Genomic DNA, 13,602 nt, shown 5'->3' on the forward strand with positions numbered 1-13,602 from the left:
ATGAGGGAGGGGCTACTGCCTCCCCTTTAGGGGCAAGGGGGCCCTTTGAGGACAGCAGGGAGCTCTGTGGCACTGCCAGGGGTGTAGGAGGAAGGGATGTGGCCAGGCAGCCTGCTGCAGAGCTGAAGCCCCAGCCCAGGGTGGGGGGTGCCACAAGCATCTTCCTTCCAGCTTACGCTGGGGCTGGACTCGCTCTGCCATCACCCGCACAAATTGGAGCTGCTGTGCTCCAGCCCAGTTGGGACAGGGGTAGTTGTGGGAGCCCCCTATGGCAGGGCTGGGGGGAGCAGGGGGCTGTGGGTTGGGAGCGAGGGGCACTGGCAGAGCTGGGGGGGTGGAAGCTGTGTGTCAGGAGTGCAGGGGGCTGCAACTTGGGAGCGAGTGAGCATGGCCAGAAGTGGGGTGCGAGGGACTGTGGGTCGGGAGTGAGGGCCACTTGCAGGGCCAGGAGTCTGCAGGTCAGGAGTGAGGGGCAATAGCAGGGATGGGGGGGTTCAGGTTGGAACTGAGAGGCACCAGCATAGCCTGAGGGCCGGCGAAGGACTGCGAGTAGGGAGTGAGGGCAGCAGCAGGAATGGGGGGCTGCAGGTCGGGAGTGAGGGGCACTGGCAGGGCCAGGGGGCTGTGAGTTGGGAGTGAGGTGTTGTCCAGACAGGTGTCGTCTTTTTTGAAACTGGAAATATGGCAACCTTAGTACAGAGCTAAGCCATGGTTAAGCCCATTTGAAAATCTCACTCTAAATAACTTGTCCTGAGGCACAGAATGAGTGCTAGGACCATGTTAGGAGTGTAAAATTCCTAACTTCTAGCCTTGTGTTCAGACCATGAAATAATGCCTTGCACTTAGGAAGGGTGATGGGAGCTTTGGTTTACTTTGGGATCTTGTAGCATGTGGCTTGCAGTTCTGGTTCAAATGACCTTTTCATTTTATTCAAGTTGTCCTTGGCTATGAGAGGATTCCAGTGTAAAGTGAATTTGCTTTTCAAAAACTCTACTTTGCTGATGTTTTGCTGGGGAATGAATTGACTCTCTGTACTTGTGGGATCTTCGATACTTTCTGCCTGCTTCTATTTTGGATCTCTTCCAGTGTTTTGATTCCATTCTTTTTTTTCCCCCAGGCACAGTCCATCAAGGTCAATCCTTTGTACATCATGATCCCAGGGACTCTCAGTGCCTCGTTTGCCTTCATGCTACCTGTGGCAACTCCGCCGAATGCGATAGTGTTTTCATATGGTCACCTCCGTGTTGCAGACATGGTAAGCTGATGATGATAATGGATGTCGAGTGTGTCACCCAAACCTTCCATTACCATCTGTCTTCATTATTTCAGATTCATCTTGGTTTGATCATCTGTATTTCCTTGGTTCTGTCATAGGGTGCGTGAAAACACCATCAGTGCCTAATCCTGCTTAGTCTGTTTGGGGGGTGACATTTTAATAGGTGCTTTTACATAAAAGGCAGTGAAGTTTTGCTTACAGAAGCGGGTGCACACAGAATCAAACTGATATTCAAACTAGGCTCGATCCTGCCTTGAGCGGGGCATGGACTAGATGACCTCCTGAGGGCTCTTCCAGCCCTACTTTTCTAGATTTGTTGAAAGATTCATGAGTCTCTCCAATCCACAAAGCCAGGCTTTCTGCTCATTTCAATCCCATTGTTTTCAAGGGAAGTTGGATCAGTGTATCTACAGGGCTGATCTTGCTCCCATGAGTCAAAGGTAATGCTCAGCATTAAGCTGATAATACAATCAGCCTGCTGCACCGGCAGCCATCTTTGGAGTCAGTAGTGAGGTTCTGACCAGGATGCACAGGCTCTTTCAGATGCATGATCTGATTCTGTGGGTGGTCGAATCTGGCCCTTAATCAATAAGTGTCTTGCTTTACAATTGTTAAAGAGCACAAATGAATAGAGATCTGAGCACACCGTGTTCCACGGCAAGAGCATTGAAGCAAGAGCATGGAACATCCAGCACCATGATTACCTGGCTTTAAGTTGCTCGCGTGTTGAAATTGCCCCTTCAAGTTTCTGCATTGTATTTATGCTAATGGGTTCTGGCAGGTCTCTGGACACTCATTGTGCTTGTGTGTATTTTGCCGCAGGCTAAAACAGGATTCATCATGAACATTCTTGGAGTCCTTTGTGTCACTTTGGCCATCAATACTTGGGGACGCCCCCTGTTTGACTTGGACACTTTTCCATCTTGGGCCAACATCACGTCTGGAAAGTGAGCATTGAAGAATGTATTGGAAAGATGAACTTGAATGCTGTTTTCTCATTGCCCCGAGACCTATGTAGTGCCTTATTGGCAGTGCGGATGCTGTGTTAGATGAATACAACATCGTGGGGCCCAAATTTCTGGTGAGGCACCAGCCAACTTGAAATCATTCCAGTCATGACTGAGCCATGAGGACAGCTTCTGTAGAGATCTCTGATGAGCTGTGATGGTAACACGTTTGTTGTGATGGACTGATTCATGTGCGTTTCCAAGCAAGTGGGACTGCAGTGCTAGATTTTATTTAACAATAATAAGAGAAGAAAGGCTGCTCTGTAAAAATGGATCAAACCATCAAGTTAGTAGCATTCACGTGTAAATCATTAGCATAGGACACTGCATACAGTCAAGGGCTTGCAATTCATTAACTTCCTCTTGTGTCCATAAATCACCAATTGTACCAAGTGTCCCTGCTGTCACTGGCAGCCTAATGGAAGAAGGATTTACTTAGAGTTGGGCTTAACAACGTGAAGAGAAACTCTTTCCAAGTACACATCCAGCAATGTTCACCCAGGCCTTGGCTTCACTCCCAAATCACATTAGAGCGACTGCGATGATGAACGAACACTGCGCTGGCCACGACTTTGGAATGCAGATAGGCAAGGAGGTGTTGTGGTTAGCTTTTACTTGCTATGTTGTGGTGCAGGCAGAAACAAGGAGGATACTGAGCCAAGTATTGCTTCACCAATGTACATGCCTTATTGTAGGCAACCTGGAAGTGAGACAGATAGACTGCACATAGACTTCCAGGTGTAATGAAACTTCTTAGCTTAACCTCTTACATGCCTTCCAGTTAGTTAACTCCTTAATGTGGGAGTGGAGACAAGGCCTAAAGGATGGGTTTTTGAAGGGGGAACATATTTATAACTCTAATTATGGACCAGGTTCTAAAAGTCTTAATCATTGTTCCCTTTGAGATTGGGCCAGCTGACTCCAGTAGGGGTTTTGTCAAAGTATTTTGCAATTTAAGGCCCTATGTGTCAAGTGTTTCACAGCACCTGGCTTATAACTGGAATAGCACCATGATTTCTCTCAATGTTTCTGAAGCAATAACGTCTTCAGAAGAGCTGGTGACAGGTGTCTAGAGGTATAGCTGGTCATGCTGTGGCTTCTTTGACAGTGAGACAAAAAAAGGGTTTTTATTTATTCTGTGGAGACTAAATTAATAGAAGCCAATGTGGCATTGTCTAGTGGGATGGCACCACCTGAGTGCTTTCGCAGTCTCACTGTGTGCGGCCGTAGGCAAGTCATTTAGGCTACAAACAGATGTTGCATTTATCCCGTGATATACCATATTATCCTGGGACCAAATACAGTCATTCAGATGTTTGTGTCCATTATCCTGGGATAAGCCCTAAAAAGGTTCAGGGGATAAGAAGTATTAATGGTTTATCCTGGTATATCACAAAGTGTGTCTGAATGGTTAATCTGGGATTACGTCGCTGCTTCAATGGCAGAAGAGCAGCAGTGCATTTAGCCGCTCAATAAACTCTTTCTGAAGGGTGATGTGTGTACATGCCAGTCCTGGAATATTTCTGTTCTGGGACAAACACACGCAGAAGTGGTCCAGGGACAAATGCAGCATCTGTTCCTAGCCTTAACTTTATAGTGCCTCATTTTCCCTGTGTGCCTAATGAGGAAAATGGTGCTGACCTACCTCACAAGGGTGTTGTGAGGGCTGAGGCCCTAAATCCTGCCACCCCGGTTCCAAAGCCTGAATAAGGGCTCAGGATCTGGCCTCTAATGAATCAATGGAAGTAAGATGTTTAATGTTGTTGTTGTTGTTAACATGACTTTTTTTTCTTTATAGAACTGGAAAAAAAGATTTTTTACTTTGCCTTTAAAAGCAAGGAAATATCTATAAAACACCTGGTGTTGGAGAAAGAAATGTTTCCTGTGTGGAAAACCTTTTAGCTATTGTTTGAATTCACTATGTAAGGGTTTGATTCTTCACGGTGCTGGACACCCTTAGGTCCACTGGCACTTGCTGTTAGCATCTCCTAAGGAGGTGTGCAGTGGCTCAGACCTGCTGTAGGGGTATCTATCTACACCACTACAAAGGGCCAAGGCAGCCTGGGCAGCTGCCTTACAACCACAGGGGGAAGACAGGAAATCAAATAGGAACAGGTGATAGTGGCTGGTGAACATCACCCAACAAACAAAACCTCTTCATCTATTAAGCAAGATGTCAGTTCCAATAAGAAATGCTATGATTGTGGGGATCTAGCTTTGCTGAAATACCTCTAGGAAAACTTGGTGAAATCACTGGAAGTTAGATGCTTAGGTGCTTTAAGGGATCTCATCTTTGGGAGTGCAAGTACTGTCTAAGCTGGAGCACAGGCTGCCTGGCTTTGAGACGCTGCGATTGCCCTCTACTTTCACTGATTTCACGGGGTTGGGTCCACGGATGGTTTTTGCTATAGGAGAGTCATTAGCAAAGCATCCCTGACTACTGGCTGTGATTTGTTAGTGCATAAATTCTGTGCTTGGTTCTCAGTTTTCCTTCCTGTCAAAACTGATTCTCCTGTGGAAAAGCATTTCTCTTATGAAGGAGGTTCCTGTTAAATGTCGTAACTCGGTCATTCCTCAGCTCCCCATGCAGAAGTGAGTGGAGGGGAGTTTTCTTAAGCAGGATGCATTTAAATTATTTGAATACTTTCCTTTTAGCCAAGGAAATTTTTTTTGGTTCCTGTGCTGCTGCAGGAGTGGAGGTTTAAACTTTCTATTCCACTATGAACACGTAAACGGTGTTATTTAAATTTCAGGGGGAACACAGAGAGGTGGAAAGAATGAAATATGGCTTCAGAAGTCTCAATCCCTTTTTACTGAGATAATTGAGTCCACTTTGTACGCCGTATGGCGCAGTCTTGTAAATATTGACACTTTCTTCCTTGCTGAAGCAACTTTGGTGATTTTTTTTTTTTCTACAATTGATTTGTTTTAATGTAAGTGGGCAAGTCACAGGACATGAACCTGCCGGACTCAATGGGGTAGAATTAATCTTTTCTTCAGCACAGATTACTTTTCTGGTTACTCAGAGGAAGGCTGGATTCTCCATCCCAGTTCACCCTGAATTCACTGGTGCTGGTGTCGCTCCATTGAAATTGCTTGAGGGACAAGTGGTAGAGAACCACCCCCAGGGTATTCTTTGCACCTAAGGGAAGGTGGTTGGAAAAGGAGTTTAGGATTTCAAGGTGTGTTGTAAAAATGTGTGAGTCAACACCTTCTAGGCCAGTGGTTCCCAACCTTTTTAGGCTCGAGGCATTCCCTGACAGCCCTTTGGAATTTGCCACCTTTCAGTTTTCACTCATTTTTTGACTACTGAATAATAATAAAGCAATTTTTCTGTTGCAAAGGGCTCAGAAAGAACACGTTGGGTCAGAATGGTTTTTTTAACACTATGGTTTTCTGCTTGAAATCTCTGGGTTTATCTTGTGAATCATGTTTGCACACCTAATGGTGCCAACTTTGTACACAGTGGTCTTGAAAGGATCTCAGGGCACTCCTGGATGCTGCAGCTCCCTGGCTGAGAAGCACTGTTCTAGGTGCTAGTGTAGACTGTAATATGTGATGAATTGGTCAAGTTTGAGCCTAGGTTTATAAAATGAAAGGGAAGAGTTGCCTTGTGTCAGTGAAGAACATTTATTGCTGAATGCAAACCTTAAGCGGATGTCCTGATTGTAAAGCATACATGTCAAGGCTTCCCACTTCCCAGCAGTGGGGTAGTTGATAATCCAAGCTCGCCTCGATCTCAGACTAACCCAAGTAGTTTTTACATAGACCAGGACCCTGGCACCATTGTTCATGTTGAGTAGAGCCCCACTCCCCAAGAAGCCCTGTTCATTTTAACGAGGTTTCCCTTGGGGCTGGGTACTATATATTAATAATAATGCAAGTCCTGGTATCAAAGACAGGCCCTCCAAGAAGACCAAGTGAAACACAATGTCCCCAGTGTAATGGAGACAAACAGGCTTTTCTTCAGTGTCAAGCATGCATGTCGTCTTGTTCCAATGCCTTGAATAAACATGTTTCTTAAAAAATTGGCAGTGCAAAGACAACTCTACTCTGTTTCTGACAGTGCTGAGCCACATTGCCTTCCTGCATTGCAGGGTAGAAATCAGGATGGCAACTTGGGGAAGATAGCCTTTCAGCCTTTCTTGGAAAGTGACTGCTGTAGATCAAGAGATGCCGTAAGCTTTGATGGCCTTATTCCTCGCTGCCATGGTCCTGGGGGTACAGAAACCAGGCTCCACCTCATGCAGTGTGTTCCTGGCCACAAAATATGATGCCAGCAGAGGACGTGGAAGCACAGCATTCACAAGTGGCAGCTTCAGGGCCAACAGGCCAGGCCCGTTCCCTCAATCATGCTGTGGCAACCACCAGTTCCTTTTTGCTGCATGATAGAGCCTGACTCTGTGGCTGAAGGCATGTTGAGTGTCCAGCTGGCATTGCAACTGGCAGTAGTGTTTCTGAGGAGCTAACCTACTTCTCTCCTCTTTTAAATCCATTTCATAATTGAATCCTTGGTTCGACCCTGTCTTTATGCTCAAGAAGCAGTGGTTCAGGATTCTGTCTGCTGAGCAGCAAATACAGCTTCTTTCTGCCTAGATCTCCAGGTTTTTGGTGTGGGAGCTCTTACTAAGGGTAGAAGTGCTAGAGAGATCTCCCAAATGGAGGACCAGAGCAAATAGCTTCACATTAGATAGTGTCTGCTATGTTAGCGCGTGTGCATTGTGATTCCCAACAATCCCACTAACTTCAATGAGACTACCAGTGAGAATGAAGATACTTGTGTGAGTAACTGCAGGATGGAGCCTGTCCAGGGGAAATGTATTTTCTGACTGGGCCATGTTGAATAGGGAGTAGGACCATTTGTTCTGTCTTTCCTCTTGCAATTAGATCTTGTTGGAAGATGTGCAAGTGGAAAAAATTGCACTTCAATAGAAAGAGACTTTGAGGAAAATCAGACCCAGACCTGAATCCATACAACACTCAAAGTAATGAAGCATTCTGCTTTGGTCCACAAGAAAATTAAGGCTTAGCCCAGAGGGTCAGCTAAAATGTGGTGGCTTGTGTTACAAAGGTTGTCACACTAAATGTTTATAGGAGTCCCTTCTGGCTTACACCTGTGAGCATGCTCTATGCTGTGAATTCACATGGCTTTGTTAAATTCAGAGTTATTCTGATTTGCACCAAAAGAAACGATGAATCCAAAAATTGGAGAATCCAGCCCTCTTTTTTAGTGACAAGAGCTCTGGCATATTCAGATCCTGCTTTCCGGCTCAGGCTTGTCTCTGCCCTGGAGAGGGAAATGCCAGAATATAGCTGAAATGATTCACTGGCAATGTTTTGGAGCTGGGACAGGGGTGGAAACCAGTGGAAGAAAACAGCCTACTGAATTTATTCTGATGTAAAAAATGAGACATTTTAAACCAAACAGCCTAGAGGTGTCCCTTACCCTTGTTTTGGAATTCTGCAGACAGATTGCATTTGTAATACCTTCCCTCTTGCTTTCTAAACGTTCGTGTTGCACATGGAAGGAAGTGTTCAATCACAACTCCTTAATGTTTGGGCTGTTCTGTTGGTTCCCTGAGGGTGATGGATTGTTTTGTATTCTAGTGTGTCTGTGCGAATAAACATGTGACTTTCCAACCTTGTCCAGTCTGGTCTGTGCCATTGTGAAGTCAGCGACAGCTTTGTGTGCTAAAACGATGCAATCTCACGCAACTGGTAATTGGACCGTCACCTGTTTTGTATCCACTATTGTAACGTGATGAACTAGGAACAGGCACTGACCTGCCTGTGATTTGCTTTCAGCAATGACAGCTCCCTTAGGGTGTCAGTAGCAGATCACATTGAATTGGCCTGCTTGGCTGCTTTCCCTACTCGCAGCAATGTATTGTATGAAGTTTCCTTCACAATGCGGTACGTGCTGTCACCTGCTTGTAACAAGAATGACTCGCTTGTCATGAGACTGACTGAACAGAATAAACTTATTTTATATTATTCCTTTAAAATTATACAAAAATTAAAGCAGGGAACTTTATGGCAGGGGCCTTGGATAAATGTACAGGTGCAAAGCAAAGTAAGTGTGCTGCTGAACACGCACCCTTCCCCTATAAAGCCCATTCGTTTCAAAACCCACCTCCAGTGCATGCTGAGCAAAAAAACAACAGTGTTGAAACACAGTCTGATTCACTGACATCAAGATACTCCAGAGCATAGGGAGACTGTCCAGCATCTGAGGGCCCCTGATGGAGAATGCTTTACTGCTGGGGTTCAGTCCTGGCATTATCATCACTATACTATGCAAATGTAGCAATCTGAAATTAGAAGGGAGCTGAGGGACAAATGTAACCCTCTTTCACAGCACTCCCAAAGCAGGTGGGAAGTGCCTGCTCATAGCAGAGCTGAATCTGTTCCCGTAGGCCTTGTCAAAAGCCAAAGTCACTTAGGTCTGACTCCCTTTTAAATCAATTCAGTTGAACAGGTGAGCTGCACCCTCTTCAGCTGGTGATTTACAGGTGCTGGGTAAAACCCTGTGAGCCAGATCTAAACTGAGCACAAACGCACGCAAACAGTGTCTCAAACTAATGAAGCTGGTGAAACTTCTCAGGGTGGATGAGGTCTTCCGGGGTTGAAAGCATTCAGACTTGTTCATGACCCAGGTGAGAGGACAGGAGAGGAAATCACTATAGGGAGAAGTCTGAACAGATTGATTACACAGCATGATGCCCCCTCCTACCTCTAGCGCTCGATGAGATGTTTTTAAATGAGACATTGGGCAGTGCAGAGGTTTGGCAGTCAGGTGTCCTGGGTAGTGTCCCAGGATTTGCAGTGACCAGCTGTGTGTCCTTGGGCAGGGCACTCTAACTTCTCTGTGCCCATTTCCCCTACTATAGAAGAAAGATGGACTATTTAATTATTTTCCTCCTTGAGAATGAACTAGTCAGTCTGTATGACACCCTGATGATGTGAAATGCCATGTAGGATTATCATTAACAACCGAACCAACAGGAATGACTAATTAATCACCATGTTGTTGTTCACACTCTAAAAATAGTGCCCTAGGAGAGGGATTTATAGTGTATTTTGGTCTAAACAAGCATGACAAATGTCTAGAAACGGGAAGAGAAGCTACCCAAAATTAGTATTTACAGGGTGGCCTATACCTTAGTTATATCATACCAGTGGAGCCTACAGTTCTCATTCTGTACTAAGGCAGATTTTAGGTTACATCTGTCTCTGGTGTGGCTCTGTTGAGATCAGTTAAAATTACACCAGGGGTGGGTATTATGCTGCCTATGTCATTATATTGTGGGATTTTCAGTAGTAATGCAAACAGGATTTTCATACATATTCATTTGAATGTGAGAGTCAACATGTGCTAGCAATGAAATGCCCACCCTAAAGCTCTGGAACTAGGTAAGGAATAGAAAAAGGAAGGTGACGGGATGCAACAGTGATAGAAACTATAGAAATGCTGAGAGCCAGACAGAGATCAGCTAAACTGAAATGAAAGCTTTTCTGGACTCAGTATTTTACAGCAGTGAGTTGTAACTAATGAGCTAGAAACTAGAAAATGAAATGACCCATTGGTGAACACCAGTGAAAGAGTGTGCGTTGCACTGGCAAAGGCATGTTTAAAGGATGCTTTTCCCCCTGTATATATGCTCATCTTAATTAGCAACCATCCCTTTTAATTTTAAAGATAATTAAGATAGCAAAAGGAATACAATAATCCAAAGCCCCTACTCATCTGAGTATGTGACAACAAGATAGTGAGGCACATAGTATGGCAATGGGACAGTCTGAGACTGGGAAAACTAGAGGTTTTATTATACTCCCTCAGCTATAGGCGTACTCTGCATATAAAAAGTAGAAGTTGATCTCAGGTGCATAGCAAAAATGGGTTCGGATGTGGATCCAGCTCCCTGAGGCTGGGGGGTAGAAGGGAGAGGTTGGATCTGGGGTTTTGACTCAGAGCCATTGGCAATATTCAGATTCTGGGCACCCTTGTATTTGGGGATGTTGGATCAGCACCTGGGGTTTTGGCTCATTTTTGTTTCCTGCCTTGGGGTTTTTTGTCTGACTTAATAACAGAGCACAAGAAGAGTCTTCTCTTGAAGCTGTGCAATGATGAGCATTCTCCAGGCCGAGTCAATTTTAAGGAAAAGCAAGCAAGACGATGCTCTTGGCTAGAGGCCACAGTGGCTAGATAGGCTGTGTTAATGCAAGTCATCCAGTGTGCAAGTGGGAGGGGAAGAGCCCATGTCTTCATTTCTGTCAAGCTCCCCCGAGTCTAAAGCTGGCTTTGCTAACAGGATTTGCCTCATTTGGAGAGAAACTTGCTAGGCATGCAAAGAAAGAAGATCGCGTTTGTCCCGCAGGATGCGAGACGGCAGGAAATAAGGGCTGGGATAGTGGGGCATCTGTCTGAAACCTTCCTTTTAGAAAAAAGGTATGTTAAATTATAAGTGCTCCCCTAGATGACAAACACTGGTTCAACTGTCAGGCAGAAGTGACCATGACCTTGGCAGGATTCTCCTTATGGCCCTGGATTTCTGCAGGCCAAACAGGGGAGGGGAGTCAGCAAATCAAAGGGTGATTGTAGCCCTACAGACCACATCTCTGTGGAATCACAAAGTGGGAGAGAAAAGCATCTCAGCTAAAACGTCTGCATCCATAACTCCTAATGACTGCATTGCAGGAAAGACCTGGAAAGTCTAATGCAGGGGCGGGCAATTATTTTGGGTGGAGGGCCACTTACTGAGTTTTGGCAAGCCATCGAGGGCTGCATGACAGGCAGCCCAGGGCAGACTAATATTAATTTTCGAATTGTTTTACAGGCCCCGCGGGCCGGATAGAATGGCTTGGCGGGCCGCATCCAGCCCATGGGCCACATTTTGCCCACCCTTGCGGCTGTTGCAAGTGAGCATGGGATTTGCATCAAGTATATGGAGACCCAAATAGGACCCAGTCAGATATTAGGGGGAGAAGTTGGTATCGGTATCTGTTGCCTGCCATCCTTAGAAACTATCGTGAGTGCCCAGAATCCAGAGTGTGACAATAATAGAGCTAAATATTGTATTGGAAACACTTCATGTTTGTTGAAAAGGACTCCACATCCAGGTCTCCTGAAGAATTTGACAGTTTTTAATAAAACGTCAGGATGCTTCTGTGCTTGGTAAGTATTATTACCTCCTATGAGGGACTAATATTTCTCTGCTAACTGTGTTCATGTTGGTGTACTGTTGCGTGCCTCAGTCTACCCAACTAGCTTTTACTCAGGAAAATAAGAGCTGATAGCTCTAACAGAGTGCCAGGTAAGACAGTAACAAAGGAATTGAATAGCTTTCTTGACGCATTAACAAAGGTGGGAGGTTGCAGAGGAGAATGAGATGAGCCAAGGGAAGTGGCTGGAAACCTCTTTCCTTGGGAGAGCAGAGGGAGGAGTTGGGAGACAGAGACCAGCAGAGGAGCTTTGGGGCTCAGGAGCTGGGTGGTCTGGAACAGGAACAGCTCCACTGAGTAATTTTGGGGTGCTCTGGGCTGTGTGGGCTGGATTGGAAATAGGAGGAACCCTTTGGACAGTGCAGAAAACATCTGGCTGGGTGGCCTTGTCCCCAGTCAATGCCCTTATTCAAGAGAACTTCTCTGTTTTGCTTCTTGGAACTCAGGGTTGTCCTCGTTCTCCCTGACGAGGGGTGAAGTAAGTCCCTTTCTCTGGAGTGAAACTGGAAATTCATTGCTTGAGTCAGGGCCACGAGAACCAGAAGTGGTGAGGGACTGGGAAGTCAGGGCCTTAGAGTGGCAGCCATGCTTGTGCTGGCTTTAAGGAACGCTCCGAGTGACCCAACACGGCCACAGTGGTCCCTAGCAAGCACCACCCTGAGGGGTCTCCAGGATGCATCCGTGTCACATAAGCAAGAGAAAAGGGCAAGGTTAAGTGACTTGCCTAATGTTACTGAGTAAGACAGTGCCAGGGTCAAGAGCGGCAGCCATGTGTCCTGGCTTCCAGTCCACTGCTCTAGCCATGTACCGGTAACAGCACTGCCCTATCCCTACATTGTGGGAAAATGCTATTATTGATGAAAACGTAGTTACTCAGCAAGATTTTGATTTATCTGGAAATGCAAGCATTAGAATTCCTCCCGTGACTCAGCTATTCTGCTTATATTGCAGCATCTTGAATTCCAAACTTGCTCCAGCGACCTTGCTCAAAATGTCAAACAGTCTTTAAAGCAGACGTAAAAATGCAGTCCTCCCCGCGAGTCATTATGTCAAAAAGGGAGCACGTGGGAGGAGGCAAGGGGAGAGCAGGCAGCTCCAGTGGACTTTAAAACGGCATGCCTCACCGCATCTGCTGACTTCCTTTCAAACAGAGTTGATTATGCTGCTATTCCAATACTAAATCTAGTTTTTTGGATCTTGGCTGCAAAAGCTGAATAGTGACCATTCATTACTGAATAACTGGACTGTAAATCCTTGTCATGAGATGGTGACCATGACTTTTACATAAAAAGGTGTTATCCTTCCCATGTTTACTTATGCACTTTATTTAACCATGCAGAATTACTGCCCAGCCTCTGGAAAGCAGCTCTTCGGTGAATCAGACAGCAATGTTTTCAAGCCAGACGTGTGAATCGTTCTGCTACCGCAGAGCAGCGATTCCTGTTGGCAACTATAGATCTCAAAAGGTGAGGAGAGACTTAACGTTCCTTGTAACAAAACGCACCTCCTGCAATGACTGTTTACCGAACAATCACACGGGCTTCGGTGAGGCCAGATTGAATATTTAGTAGGGAAGGTTGCAAAATTTCCACTAGAACTTAATTCTGAGGGAAAATTGGTTTGGGGATGAAATGTTGTCTTCTTTTTTTTGTGGAAAAGGTCTGTTTTCCTAGAATATTTTTCATGTCTGTTGGAAAGCCAGAAACCAGAAGCTTTTGGCCCAAATCCAGAACATTTTAGAAATGCCAGAAGACTGTTTGGTTTTTCTGCTGTGCTAGCTTGAAACCCTGTTACTGCAGAAGGCAAAGTATCGGGAAAGGGTCCCGATGTGGTATTCATAGTTTCATAGTTTCTAGGGTCAGAAGGGACCTGAGCAGATCATATAGTCCGACCCCCTGCCATGGCAGGAAGAGCACTGGGGTCAAATGACCCCAGCAAGGTGGTCATCCAACCTCCTCTTAAAAACCCCCAGGGTGGGAGCCTGCACCACCTCACATGGAAGCTGGTTCCAGACCCTAGCCGCCCTGACCGTGAAGTAGCGCCTCCTGATGTCCAACCTAAACCTTCCCTCTGCCAGCTTGTGACCATTGTTCCTGG

The 13,602-nt window shown here is 45.6% G+C and overlaps 1 protein-coding gene and 1 long non-coding RNA gene across 2 annotated transcripts in view; both read left to right on the forward strand.

The window, feature by feature from the left end:
- Positions 1–5,627, forward strand: part of SLC13A5 (solute carrier family 13 member 5) — a 27,307-nt gene extending 21,680 nt beyond the window's left edge. Inside the window, exons 11-12 of the mRNA XM_019511010.1 lie at positions 1,118–1,255; positions 2,099–5,627. Coding sequence (XP_019366555.1) covers positions 1,118–1,255; positions 2,099–2,227 — 267 coding nt within the window. The 3' untranslated portion in view covers positions 2,228–5,627. The remainder of the gene's footprint in view (positions 1–1,117; positions 1,256–2,098) is intronic.
- A 7,081-nt stretch (positions 5,628–12,708) lies between these two features.
- Positions 12,709–13,602, forward strand: part of LOC109293200 — a 15,857-nt gene continuing 14,963 nt past the window's right edge. Inside the window, exon 1 of the long non-coding RNA XR_002096264.1 lies at positions 12,709–12,971. This is a non-coding gene — a long non-coding RNA (uncharacterized LOC109293200). The remainder of the gene's footprint in view (positions 12,972–13,602) is intronic.

The sequence above is a fragment of the Gavialis gangeticus genome, unplaced genomic scaffold, assembly GCF_001723915.1.
Source record: "Gavialis gangeticus isolate Ggan-Ray unplaced genomic scaffold, GavGan_comp1, whole genome shotgun sequence".
Classification (NCBI taxonomy): domain Eukaryota; kingdom Metazoa; phylum Chordata; order Crocodylia; family Gavialidae; genus Gavialis; species Gavialis gangeticus.